Source organism: Penaeus monodon, chromosome 2 (assembly GCF_015228065.2).
Source record: "Penaeus monodon isolate SGIC_2016 chromosome 2, NSTDA_Pmon_1, whole genome shotgun sequence".
In the NCBI taxonomy this organism is placed as follows: domain Eukaryota; kingdom Metazoa; phylum Arthropoda; class Malacostraca; order Decapoda; family Penaeidae; genus Penaeus; species Penaeus monodon.
This window is the reverse complement of record NC_051387.1, coordinates 41,129,118-41,144,117: the sequence shown is the minus strand read 5'-3', so window position 1 is coordinate 41,144,117 and position 15,000 is coordinate 41,129,118. Positions and strand designations below refer to the sequence as shown.

At 26.7% G+C, this 15,000-nt stretch overlaps 2 protein-coding genes across 2 annotated transcripts in view; both read right to left on the bottom strand.

Annotated features, from left to right (window-relative positions):
* Positions 1–821: 821 nt before the first annotated feature.
* LOC119578937 (mucin-2-like) lies at positions 822–7,426 on the bottom strand. Its single transcript, XM_037926620.1, has 12 exons — positions 7,371–7,426; positions 6,789–6,955; positions 6,478–6,652; positions 6,168–6,441; positions 5,683–6,063; positions 4,773–4,971; positions 2,766–4,668; positions 2,528–2,728; positions 1,979–2,463; positions 1,573–1,890; positions 975–1,453; positions 822–932 (listed from the first exon to the last, which is right to left on the bottom strand). Exons 1-12 carry the CDS (start codon positions 7,424–7,426, stop codon positions 822–824), a joined length of 4,749 nt encoding a protein of 1,582 aa, XP_037782548.1.
* Positions 7,427–14,745: 7,319 nt separating this feature from the next.
* Positions 14,746–15,000, bottom strand: part of LOC119579733 (basement membrane proteoglycan-like) — a 2,795-nt gene continuing 2,540 nt past the window's right edge. Inside the window, exon 6 of the mRNA XM_037927636.1 lies at positions 14,746–15,000. This exon is cut by the window's right edge and continues 16 nt beyond it. Coding sequence (XP_037783564.1) covers positions 14,860–15,000 — 141 coding nt within the window. The 3' untranslated portion in view covers positions 14,746–14,859.

The following is a 15,000-nucleotide window of genomic DNA, read 5'->3' as shown; positions in this document are numbered from 1 at the left end:
TGACTCAGGTCATAGCATGGGTATTTAACCTGAAGCTAACTACCTCGGGTATTCCATTCGCGTTTCGAGGATATCCTAGCTTTAGTTTGGCTGTGTCATACCGTGAATACGAGGTGAAGATTTGTTGTCCCAAGCGGGGGTTATGGGGCGACAGCACCCTTTTTCCAAAAAATGTCCTTGCTTGGGTATGCTTTCAAGGGCTGTAAAAATATTTCACTGCAATATCTTGAAAAGTGGGAACACACGCACACACTTACTCACTTACACAGGGACAGATGCACATACCCTCACAACACACACAAATTTGAATATCTTTAAAATGGAACTAATAAAAAAAAAATCTTTAGTTCACATAATATCCTTTCTCAGAATAAAAGATATACAAAAAAATATAATATAAATATATACGAAAAAATCTGAAATATAAGACATTATTTTAGACAAGGTTAATTCTTATTTTCTTGCCTTTTTTGTTGATTATATTTCATTTAGATCTATTGTAGTTGTTAATAATGCCATTTGAGAATTGCCAAACTGCTTCACAACTACAAATAAAGTTACCTGGTGTTGTAGTGGTTTCCACTGTGGTCTCGAATGCATCAGTTGTGGTTATAAGTTCCGTTGATGATGTTTCCGGTGAAGTAGGGATTTCCGTTGATGCAGGTGAAGCTGGTGAAGAAGGGATTTCCGTTGATATTGGTGATTGTGGTGAAGTTAGGATTTCAGTTGATGCGGGTGATTGTGGAGAAGTTAGGATTTCCGTTGATGTTGGTGATTGTGGAGAAGTGAGATTTCCGTTGATGTTGGTGATTGTGGAGAAGTTAGGATTTCCGTTGATGGGTGAGTGGAGAAGTTGGGATTTCCGTTGATGCGGGTGATGCTGGTGAAGTAGGAATTTCCGTTGATGTTGGTGATTGTGGGAATAGGGATTTCTATTTTGGTGATGCTGGAGAAGTTGGAACTTCCGTTGATACTGGGGATTGTGGTGAAGTTATTGTTTCCACAGATGTTGGTGATGCTGGTGAAATTGGAGTTTCTGTTGATGTATGTGTTTCAGATGTAGATAGTTCTGTTGATGCAGGTGTTTTTGTTGATGTAGATAATTCCACAGTACCCGCTTGTGTAACAGTAGATTCCGATGTTGGTCTAGTTGATACCATTGCTGGGGATGTACCTGTTTGTGTGTTAAGGGATGACTTTGCTGTTGTTATAGGTACTGTAGTAATTAATGCCGGTGTTGTAGTATCTTCAGGTGTATTAGTTGACTCTGATGTTTTAGGCACTATTGGTGTAGTTGTACCTGTTGTTGCAGTAGTTTCTACCGCTGGTATAGTCGTTTCTGATGTGCTAGTTAGCACCGATGGTGTAGTTGTTTCTGATGATGTAGTAGTTTGCATTGATGGAGTAGTTGCTTCTGGTGATGTAGTAGTTGGTACCAGTGTTGTATTTATACCTGTTGGTGTAGTAGTTGACACAGCTTGTGTAGTCGTTTTTGGTGTAGTTGAAACCAATAGTATAGTTGTTATTGTTGGTGTAGTAGTTGATTGTAGTCTTTGATGGTGTAGTTGACACCGCTGGTGTAGTAGTTGACACCACTTGTGTAGTAGTTGACACCGATGGAATAGTAGTTGGCACCAATAGTGTAGATGTTTCTAGTAGTGTAGTAGTTGACACCGATGGTGTAGTTGTACCTGTTGGTGTAGTAGTTGATACTGTTGGTGTAATCATCTTTGTTGGTGATGTAGTTGATACTGTTGGTGTAGTAGTTGGCACCGAAAGTGTAGTTATTTCTGGTGGAATAGTAGTTGATACCGATGGTATAATTGTATCTGTTGATGTAGTGGTTGACACTGCTGGTGTAGCTGTCTTTGATGGTGATGTAGATAATACCTCTTGTGTGGTCGTTTTTGGAGTAGTTGGTACAAATAGTATAGTTGTTTCTGGTGGTGTAGTAGTTACAACAATAGTGTAGTTGTACCTGTCGGTGTAGTAGTTGACACCGATGGAGTAGTCGTTGGCACCAATAGTGTAGTTATTTCTGGTGTAGTTGTACCTGTTGGTTTAGTAGTTGACACTGCTGGTGTAGTCGTCTTTGATAGTGTAGTAGTTGGCACCAATACTGTAGTTGTTGTTGGTAGTGTAGTAGTTGACATCAATGTTGTAGTTGTACCTGTTGGTGTAGTAGTTGACACTAATGATGGAGTAGTTGACACCGCTGGTGTAATAGTTGGCACCAGTAGTGTAGTTGTTTCTGGTGGTATAGTTGATTCCAGTGGTGTAGTAGCTGACACTGATGACTTTGATGGTGTTGTAGTTGACACCATTAGTGTAGTTGTTTCTGGTGGTGTAGTAGTTGACCCCGATGTTGTAATTGGCACCAATAGTGTTGTTTCTTGTAGTGTGATAGTTGACAGGTTGGTGTATTCCTTAGTGTAGTATTGACACTGATGATGTAGTTGGCACCTGTGTTGTAATTGTTAACACCGATGGTGTAGTTGTTTCTGGTGGTGCAGTAGTTGATACCAACGGTGTAGTTGTACCTGTTATTGTAGCAGTTGACACTACTGGTATAGTTGATGACACTGATGGTGTAGTAGTTGTCACAATTAGTGTAGTTGTTTCTGGTGGTGTAGTAGTTGACATCGATGGTGTAGTTGTATCTGTTGATGTAGTATTTGACACTGCTGGTGTAGTCGTCTTTGATGGTGTTGTAGTTGACACCACTGGTTAGTAGTTGTACCAACAGTGCAGTTGTTTCTGGCGGTGTAGTAGTTGACACCGACGATGTAGTTGTGTATGTTAGTGTAGCAGTTGACACTACTGGTGTAGTTGATGACACTGGTGGTATAGTAGTTGGCACCAGTAGTGTAGTTGTTTCTGGTGGTGTAGTTGGCACTGATGGTTTATTTGTACCTGTTGGTGTAGTGGTTGACACTGCTGGTGTAGCTGTCTTTGATGGTGATGTAGATAATACTTCTTGTGTGGTCGTTTTTGGAATAGTTGGTACAAATAGTATAGTTGTTTCTGGTGGTGTAGTAGTTGACAACAATAGTGTAGTTGTACCTGTCGGTGTAGTAGTTGACACCGATGGAGTAGTCGTTGGCACCAATAGTGTAGTTATTTCTGGTAGTGCAGTAGTTGACACTGATGGTGTAATTGTACCTGTTGGTGTAGTAGTTGACATTGTAGTCTTTGATGGTGTAGTTGACACCGCTGGTGTAGTAGTTGACACCACTTGTGTAGTAGTTGACACCGATGGAATAGTAGTTGGCACCAATAGTGTAGATGTTTCTAGTAGTGTAGTAGTTGACACCGATGGTGTAGTTGTACCTGTTGGTGTAGTAGTTGATACTGTTGGTGCAATCATCTTTGTTGGTGATGTAGTTGATACTGTTGGTGTAGTAGTTGGCACCGAAAGTGTAGTTATTTCTGGTGGAATAGTAGTTGATACCGATGGTATAATTGTATCTGTTGATGTAGTGGTTGACACTGCTGGTGTAGCTGTCTTTGATGGTGATGTAGATAATACCTCTTGTGTGGTCGTTTTTGGAGTAGTTGGTACAAATAGTATAGTTGTTTCTGGTGGTGTAGTAGTTAACAACAATAGTGTAGTTGTACCTGTCGGTGTAGTAGTTGACACCGATGGAGTAGTCGTTGGCACCAATAGTGTAGTTATTTCTGGTGTAGTTGTACCTGTTGGTTTAGTAGTTGACACTGCTGGTGTAGTCGTCTTTGATAGTGTAGTAGTTGGCACCAATACTGTAGTTGTTGTTGGTAGTGTAGTAGTTGACATCAATGTTGTAGTTGTACCTGTTGGTGTAGTAGTTGACACTAATGATGGAGTAGTTGACACCGCTGGTGTAATAGTTGGCACCAGTAGTGTAGTTGTTTCTGGTGGTATAGTTGATTCCAGTGGTGTAGTAGCTGACACTGATGACTTTGATGGTGTTGTAGTTGACACCATTAGTGTAGTTGTTTCTGGTGGTGTAGTAGTTGACCCCGATGTTGTAATTGGCACCAATAGTGTTGTTTCTTGTAGTGTGATAGTTGACACGGTTGGTGTAGTTGTACCAATTAGTGTAGTAGTTGACACTGATGATGTAGTTGGCACCTGTGTTGTAATTGTTAACACCGATGGTGTAGTTGTTTCTGGTGGTGCAGTAGTTGACATCGATGGTGTAGTTGTACCTGTTGGTGTAGTATTTGACACTGCTGGTGTAGTCGTCTTTGATGGTGTTGTAGTTGACACCACTGGTTTAGTAGTTGGTACCAACAGTGCAGTTGTTTCTGGCGGTGTAGTAGTTGACACCGACGATGTAGTTGTGTATGTTAGTGTAGCAGTTGACACTACTGGTGTAGTTGATGACACTGATGGTATAGTAGTTGGCACCAGTAGTGTAGTTGTTTCTGGTGGTGTAGTTGGCACTGATGGTTTATTTGTACCTGTTGGTGTAGTGGTTGACACTGCTGGTGTAGCTGTCTTTGATGGTGATGTAGATAATACCTCTTGTGTGGTCGTTTTTGGAATAGTTGGTACAAATAGTATAGTTGTTTCTGGTGGTGTAGTAGTTGACAACAATAGTGTAGTTGTACCTGTCGGTGTAGTAGTTGACACCGATGGAGTAGTCGTTGGCACCAATAGTGTAGTTATTTCTGGTGTAGTTGTACCTGTTGGTTTAGTAGTTGACACTATGTGGTTTGAACGTGTATAGTTGGCACCATAGTGTAGTTGTTTTGGTGTGTAGTAGTTGAATCAGTGTTGTAGTTGTAACTTTGGGTGGTTGACACTAATGTAGGTGTTTGCCTGGTGTAGTAGTTGCCCAGTAGTGTAGTTTGTTTCTGTGTGATAGTTTGCATGGTGTAGTAGTGATGTACCTTGATGTGTTGTTTGCACCTTAGTGTATGTCTGGGGTTGTATAGTTGACCCGTGTTGTAATTGCCCATGTGTTGTTCTTGTAGTGTAAGTTGACACTGGTGTAGTTGTACCATATGTGTAGTTAGTTACATAGTGTAGTTGGCACTGTGTTGTAAATGTTACACGAGGTGAGTTGTATTTGTGTGCATTAGTTGTAATGTGTAGTTACCTGTTTGTGTAGTGTACACATGTTAGTTGTTCTGTGGTGTAGTTTGCACATTGTGTATTGTTTTGTGGTGTAGTTGACACACTGGTTAGTTTGTGTGAGTATGTATTGGCAGTGTGTGTTTTTGGGGTGTAGTTGCCACTGGTTAGTGTTTAGTTTTGTACCTGTTGGTGTAGTGTTGACCACTGATGTGTTGTCTGTTGTGTGAGTTGACACTATTCTTTGTGTGGTGTTTTGGCACTGTGTGAATGTTAGTGTTTGGTGTGTGTTATTTGAAAAATTAGTGTAGTGTCACTGTGGTGTGTTTACGTGGAGTAGTGTATGCACCAATTGTGTAGTTTTTTGGTATGTTTGTGTTAGTAGTTGACACTGTGGTGTAGTCGTTTTAATGTGTTTGGTACAATACTGTAGTGTTTTGGTAGTGTATAGTGACATGTTGCATAGTGTACTTATTGGTGTAGTTGTACTGTGGGTTTGACACGCTGGTGTATGACCAGTATGTAGTGTTGACATGGTGTATGTTTTGCAGTGGTGTAGTTACTGATGTGATTGATGGTTTGTAGTTGACACATTAGTGAGTGTTTGGTGGTGTAGTAGTTACCACTGTGTATTGCATATGTGTTTCTGGTGTGTAGTTGACCAGTGGTTGTAGTGTGATACTTGGGTTGTAGTTGACATATTTTGTAGTGTGCCTGTGTTGTAAGTTGTACACGATGGTTAGTTTGTTTCTTGGTGTGTGTAGTTGATCACTGGTGTAGTTGTACCTGTTAATGCAGCAGTAGACACTACTGGTGTAGTTAATGACACTGATGGTGTAGTAGTTGTCACAATTAGTGTAGTTGTTTCTGGTGGTGGAGTAGTTGACACTGCTGGTATAGTCGTCTTTGATGATGTTGTAGTTGACACCACTGGTATAGTAGTTGGCACCAACAGTGCAGTTGTTTCTGGCGGTGTAGTAGTTGACACCGACGATGTAGTTGTCCTGTTAGTGTAGTAGTTGATACTAATGTAGTTGTTGGCACCAGTAGTGTAATTGTTGACGCAGATAGTGTAGTTGTTTCTGGTGGTGTAGCAGTTGACACCAACGGTGCAGTTGTACCTGTTAGTGTAGCAGTTGACACTACTGGTGTAGTTGATGACACTGATGGTGTAGTAGTTGGCACCAGTAGTGTAGTCGTTTTTGATTGTGTTGTAATTGACAATGCTGGTGTGGTAATTGGCACCAAAAATGTAGTTGTTTCTGGTGGTGTAGTAGTTGGCACCAATGGTGTAGTTGTACCTGTTTGTGTAGTAGTTAACACTACTGGTGTAGTTGATGACACTGATGGTGTAGTAGTTGGCACCAGTAGTGTAGTTGTTTCTGGTGGTGTAGTTGACACTGATGGTTTAGTTGTACCTGTTGGTGTAGTGTTGACACTGCTGGTGAGCCGTCTTTGATGGTGTTGTAGTTGACACCGCTGGTGTAGTATTTGGCACCAATAGTGTTTTTGTTTCTGGTGGTGTAGTAGTTAGCACCGATAGTGTAGTTGTTTTTGTTGGTGTATTAGTTGACACAGATGGAGTAGTTGTACCTGTGTAGTAGTGGTGTAGTTGACACTAATGATGTAGTAGTTGTTAAGTGTAATTGTTAACATCGATGGTGTAGTTGTTTCTGGTGGACTAATAGGTGACACCGATGATGTAAAAGTGCAAATGGTTCAATTTTACCTGATGAGGTAGTAGCTGGCTCTGAGAGTATAGTTGAAATACTTGGTGATGTGGTTGTGTATATTGGTGTAATAGTTGGCACTGGTGATGCATTTGTCTCTGGAGGCATTTCGATTGATGCCGAATTATTGTTTCTGTCGTGGTTGATGTTGATGAAGTGGTATCTGCTGTGTGTGCAGTGGTTCACAACCTTTTGGAAACGATACTTTTTTCATTTCTGAGAAAAAATTTAGACTTGGCTTTTGAGGAAATGATGATTTCTGCATACTAACAATGATTTTTAAAAATGTATAATGAATCTTATCTAATAACATAACTGGTGGGTGGGCGCTTGATGTTCCGATTTTTTTTTTTTTTTTTAAGAAAAACTGCTTGGTATATATATCATTTTACATGATCTGCGGAAGGGGCGATCATGCACTGTCCTCTTCACTCCTCTCTTCATCGTTGCATAGGAGAGGGGTGAGGAGGACGGTGGTCCTCTACCAAACCCCGACCAAGAGTTCCAAATATTGTTTATCTTCTTTCCTTATCTCTTCTCTTATCTTTTCGTTTCGTTTCCTTTAGCAAGTACCTACATACTATATCCCTGTAAACCTCTGAAGCGCTCCTGGATTGGAACCACTGCACTGTAACATGGTTTTCCCTATACTGATATGGATGATTCTATTAGTGTAGCATTTGTTTCGTATGTGTAAGCTATATTGGAGAAGCAGTTAATACTGATATGAAGTCAGCGGTACTTCTAACCAGCCACATGGAAATATCTTCATCAGAACGTAACTGGTAAAACTCTCTCTCTCTCTCTCTCTCTCTCTCTCTCTCTCTCTCTCTCTCTCTCTCTCTCTCTCTCTCTCTCTCTCTCTTCTTTTTCTCTTCTCCCCTCTCTTCTCTCTCTCTCCCCCCTTCTCTCTCTCCATACATATGTGTGTGTGTGTGTGCATATATATATATATATATATATATTATATATATATATATATATATATATATATATAATATATATATGTATATATATATAAATATCTATATTTATATATATATATATTTATATATATTTATAAATTTTATATCTATCTATCTATATATATATATATATATATATATATATATATATATATATATATTCATATACATCTATATATATATTTATATATATTTATATATAAATTCATATATGAACTGTATTCATATTGACAGACGTACAAAAGGTATGAATGAGAATAAATATCTTCACAATACAAGACGTATTTCACCGGTTTCGGTTTTGTCTTCGTCAGACGAAGGCACAATCGAGGCAGGTCAGATACATCGCTTGTATTATGAAGATATTCATTTGCATACCATTTATATATATATTTATATTCATTTATACATATTTATATTATATTCATATATTTATTTATATATATATTTTATATATTTTATAAATATTATATCTATTATATATATTATATATATTTTATATATTTTATAAATATTATATATATTACATATATTTTATATATTTATATATTACATATATTATATATATTATATATATTAAATATATATTATATATATCATATATATTATATATATATTATATAATATAATATATATATATATATAATATGCACAATATATACAATATACATATACATATATATATATTAAAATATATATATATAAAATATATATAATATAATATATATATATATATACAATTTTGTATATATATATATATATATAATATATATAAATATATATATATATATATATATATATATATTTATACAAACACACACACAAAACACACACACACCACACACACACACAAAACACACACACACACACACACCACACACACATATAAAATATAATATAATATATATATATATATTATAAAAATATATATAAATATATATTATATAATGTAGTATGTATATATTACATAAATTTTATTTAATATGCATATTTATGTAATATATATACATTATTATATATATATGCATTATATATTTTATATAATATATATATGTTATATATATATATATATATATATATATATTATATATATATATATATATATTATATACATATTAATAATATTGTTTAGATCAATATATCATGTATATTTATACATAAAATTACATGTATTATAAAAAATATATATATTATGTTATATATGTATAATATATTTATATATATGTTACATTATAGTATATGTATATATTATTATTTTATAAAAATTATAATGAATATATAAATATTAATATAAAAATACATTTTATATATATAATAATAAATATATATATATATAAATATATATATATAAATATATTAATTATATATATATATATATTATAATATATAGTTATATAGAAAATAATATTATAATATGTGTTATTAATATATTCAGTATCATACATATATTGTATAATATTAAAATTTTATATATAAAATTAAAAATAGTTATAATTTATATAATAGATATATATAATAATATTATAATATTAATAGTACAAAATTATATAAGAAAAATATATTACAAAATAAAATTTTTATATATTATATATATTAAAAATCTATTAGGGATATAGGGTATATAAAAATTATAATATATATATGTAAATATAAAAGAAAAATATAAAAATTTTTATAAATAATATTATAATGTTATATATAATAAATTTTATGTAATAATATACATAAATATATTATTAATTAATAATATATATATCAAAAAATAAATAAAATAGAAATAAAAATATATATATATAATATAAAATGGTTTGGAAATAGGATAGATATAAATATAATAATAAATACAATAAATATAGATAAAAGGGATAAATAGGAATGAATAATATAATAAGTATAAGAGAAGAAAGATAAAAAAAGAAAAAGTTTATATAACAAATAAAGTATAAGGAAGATGGAATAACGAAAAGTAAATATACTTAAAAAAAAGATGAAAAATAAGGGATAGAAGTAGAGAAAGAGGAAAAATATATAAGTTAAAGTAGAAGACAGAGAAGAGAAGAATAATAATTTAAAGATATAATATATATAAATATGAAAAAAGAAAAATAAAAATAAATAATAAAATTAAAAATAATAATATAAAATATAAATATAGAATAATATAAAATAATATATATATAATAATATAATTATAAATATTAATTTTATATATCTATATATATATATAATATTATAAATATAAAAATATTAAAATATATTAGGGTGATTATCAAATTTTTAAATTTTATATATCAATCTATAATGTATAATATATATATTAATATTTAATGTATAAGATATATAGGTATATATATATATATAATAATATATTATAAATTGAAATTATAAGGATATAATATATATAATATAAAATATATATATATAGATAATTTTAAATATTAATATATATTATATAATATATATTTTATATCTATTATAATATATCATATATTTTATTATAATATTATATCTATAATATATAATATTAAAATCTAATATATAATTTAAAATTTTAATTAAAATTATCAAAATAATTATGAATTATAATTATTAATATATTATATATATATAATATATATATTAATTATATACAATAGAATATTATATATTTATATATAATCATTAGATATTATATATAAATTATAATATATTTCATAATTATAATCTATATTTTTTTAATATATATATATTTTTTTAATTTTTATATTATAGAATATATATTTTTAAATAATACATAGAAATAAAATATATTATATATAAGATTACATATAATAATATAAATTAGTATAGTATTCATATATAAATAAATTTTAAAATATATAAGATATTACTATAATTTAATAATTAATTATAATCTGTTTTATATAATATATAATTTTAATAACGTTTTATATTTTATATATCAAAAGTTAAATATTATTTATAAATTATTAAAATAATTATAAAATTTTAATTTATAATATATATATATTAATATAATATATTATCTATATTATAATTTTATATTATTTTAGTTTTAAAATATATATTTGAATATAGATTTTAATTTAAATATATATTGATGTAATAAATATAAATAATTTTAATAATATATATATATATAATAAATATAATTATAATATATTAATTTTATATAAAATATTCTATATATTAATATTTTATATTTAACATATTTAATGTTATTATATATTTATTATTTATAATAAATATAATAATATAATTTTATATTAAATATATTAATTTTTTAAATATAATTTAAAATTTAAAAATAAATAATTATTTATATAAATTATATAAAATTTTATATTTTATATATTAAAATTTTAAAAATTTTTAAATATAAATACAACAAAATTTTATATAATATATCTTAATAAAATATATATATATACATATATATATATTAATATATAATTTTCCCCCCTATATAATATATAATTAATATTAAAACTAATATGTATTAGTATTTTTATATTATATATATAAAATTTATAGATTTTTCATATTAAACCCTTTTTATGTTATGTTTTTTTATTTTTTTTTTAATTTGGGTTTCTCTTATATTTTATATAATTTTTATATTTTTATATCCCTTTTTATTTATATTTATCCTACCAAAATATTTTTTCTATTTTTTTATTATTATTGTTTTTTATTAATTTTTTATATAACTATATTAAATATTCTATTTTCCCTTTTTTAAATTTTTATATTATTTATATACATTATATTATAAGTATATCTTATTTTTTTTTATTACATTTATGATTATTAATTCCCCCCTTATTTAAATAATATTTATATATAAATATCAAAATATATCGTAAATTTAATTATACATTAAAATATAATATTTACCCGGAATTATATATCTTTTATATTAAATTTTTTTTTTTAAAAATTTTTATATATAATTTCTAAAATTTATATAATTGTATTTCATTATATATAAAATATATATAAAATATATATATATTATTATAATATATATTCAATTTTATTATTATATATTTTAAAATTTTAAAATTTTTAAAATTTATCATAAAATTATATTTATATATATTTTTATATATATACATAATTATAACAAATTTCATATATATTATGTATAATCATATATTATTAATTGGGGTTATAAAATTTTTTTTTATATTACATATTATACAAATATAATATATATATATATATTTAATGATTTATATATGGGATAATAATATATGATATTTTATAATTAAAATATATTTTTTACATATAAATATAATTTTATATATTAATTATATTTTATATAACTATAAAATATATTACTCTATATAAAATTTTTATATATATAAAAATATTTTATTTTTGTTTTATATATTATTGTATTATAATACCAAAATATATTATTTATAAAATGTATATATCATGTATATTTTCATATATCCCAATATATTTTTTATATATGATTATTTTGTTTATATATTTATTTTATAAATTATATATATTATATTTATAATGACATTATAACCTAATATAATATTTATATATTAATTTAAAATTTTTTTAAAGATTTAAACATAAAATATTTTTATATATATATATAAAATATATTATATATTAAATATTATATATATAGAAATATACTTCCCCTTATATATTATATATTATATATTTATAATTATATTATTATAAATTTTATATAATGTATATTATATAATTTACACCACACATCCCTTAAAATATATATAATTTTATATATATATTATATATAATATAATATAAAATATAAAATTGCCGTGTATTATATATATATTTATTTTAATTTTATATATATTATATTATATATAAAATATATATTGTGCATGTTTAATATAAATATATATTATAATTAATATAAAAGTTTTATATATATTTTAAAATATATTATATATTAAAATTTTAAATAATACACAACACCACACCCACACCACACACACACAAAACACACACAACAACCCCACAAAAAACACACCACACAAATTTTTAATATATATATATATATTTTAAAATTATAAAATTATATAATAAATATGTAAACTGGGGTGATATCCATCTATATAATAAGTTAAAAAAAAAATTTGCATATCATATGCCGCACCCCAAAAAATATGCATATATTAGTATATATATTATGAAAAATATATATATATATATATATAAAATATATTAAAATATAATATATATATATTTTATATATATATATATATATATATAATTTTATATAATATATAATATATATGTGGTGTGGGTGTGTGGGTTTTGTGGTTTTGTGTGGGGGGGGGTGTGTGTGTGTGTTTGTGTGAAATATAATTTTTATATATTGATATATTTTTATTTATTTTTATAATTATATATATTATATTATAAAATATATAAATTTTATATAGTTTTTTATTATTATTATATTATATATAAAATATATATTTATATATAAATTTTATATATAATTATTATAACATATAAATATATATAATTTATAAAATATAATTATAAAATTTTATAAATTTATAATATATTTTTAATAATATTTCATAATACTTATATAATTTCATATGTTTTAAAATAAAAATATATATTAATTATATAATATTATAATATACAAAACATATATGTATTATTTTTATTAAATATTTTTTTTTAATATTATAAAATTAAATATATATTTATTTATATATTTATATAATTTATAATACATATAACTTTGTATCTTTATATTATATTATTTATATAATATATATATATATTATAATTATATATATATAATAATATATATATTTTATATAAAGGGGGTTGTGGTGTGTGGTTGTGTTGTGGGGTGTGTGTGGCTATTATATATATAATATATAATAAAATATATTATTAATTATTATATAAATATAATATATATAATTTTTATAAAATATATTGTATATATAAATATAAAATAATAATATATATTATATTACAACCATATAATATTTTGAATACGTAACACTATATTTTGTATATTGATAATATATTTTTATTATGTATTAAATTTTGTCAATATATTTTTTAATATTTTAGATATATTGTACTTTAAAATATATATATATATAATATATAATAAATTTTAATATATATAATATATATAATTTTAAAATAATAAAATACTATTGATGTGTAATATGTAATATAATATAATAATATATATAAAATAATATATAATATAATAATATATATATATTATATATAAATAATACATTTTATATTATGAAATCATTTATATATTTACAAATTAAATATATTTACTTTTTATATAATAATATATAATCTATATATATAAATTATATAAATAGAGTATTATATATATATTATATATATATTAAATATACATAAGATAAATAGGGATATATATTTTATATATATTATTAAAAAAAATTATTAATTAAAAATATAAAATTATATTATATAATATTATATAATTATATATATATTAGTAATATTTAGCCAGAATTTTTATTGGAGAAAAAAATCCTACTTGGGGAGCCCTGTTGTGTTTCGTTTGGGGAAAAAAAAAATTTAAACAATTATATTTTATAGATAATTTGACAGAAGATGGGGTTTAGTATCATTTGTTTCTATATATTATTTCAGTTTAGTGAAATTAGCTGATTCATTATGCTCAGTGAAATCCATATAGAACCCAGAAAAGATATAACCCTTTTTTTTCACTTGCTAGTGAATAGTGATTATTATCGCTTTTTTTACATAAACTATTATGTTCATTTACATAATGGGACTTTAACTGTGGATAAACAAATCCGAAGGTAACTAGTAGAATCACTGATCAATGAGTGATAAGCAGGAGATTAACATAATTTGAAAGCCCGTGATCTATACTTACAGTCTGGAAATTTACAATGTCCCATGACCACTGTTAAGAAAAAGGAAAATAGAACGAAAGAGACAACGGTTGGAAACCACACAAAGCCTGAGTCGTATAACTCGCAAGAAACCAATCGAGATCACTCCATCGTGGGAAGGAGTATCGAGTCAGAGCTGCAGAGATTATACTGAAGTGGTTACATCAACTTACGCATTCTTCTTCAAGCTCTCTCACGATTATGAGATCTTTTACTGTACGTTGGAAGGGCGGCACGGCATCGAGCATGTTGATGTATTCCGTCAAGCAGTCAGTGTCAGCATCTCTAGGGGATCTTCCTGGATT

Coding starts and splice junctions, on each gene's coding strand:
- LOC119578937 (XM_037926620.1), bottom strand. CDS start 7,426: ATGTTACAGTGCAGTGGTTCCAATCCAGGAGCGCTTCAGAGGTTTACA. Junction 6,653..6,788: donor GCCAGCTACTACCTCATCAG/GTAAAATTGAAC, acceptor ACTACTACACAG/GTACAACTACTCCATCTGTG. Junction 6,064..6,167: donor CTAACAGGTACAACTGCACC/GTTGGTGTCAAC, acceptor CTACACTAACAG/GACAACTACATCGTCGGTGT.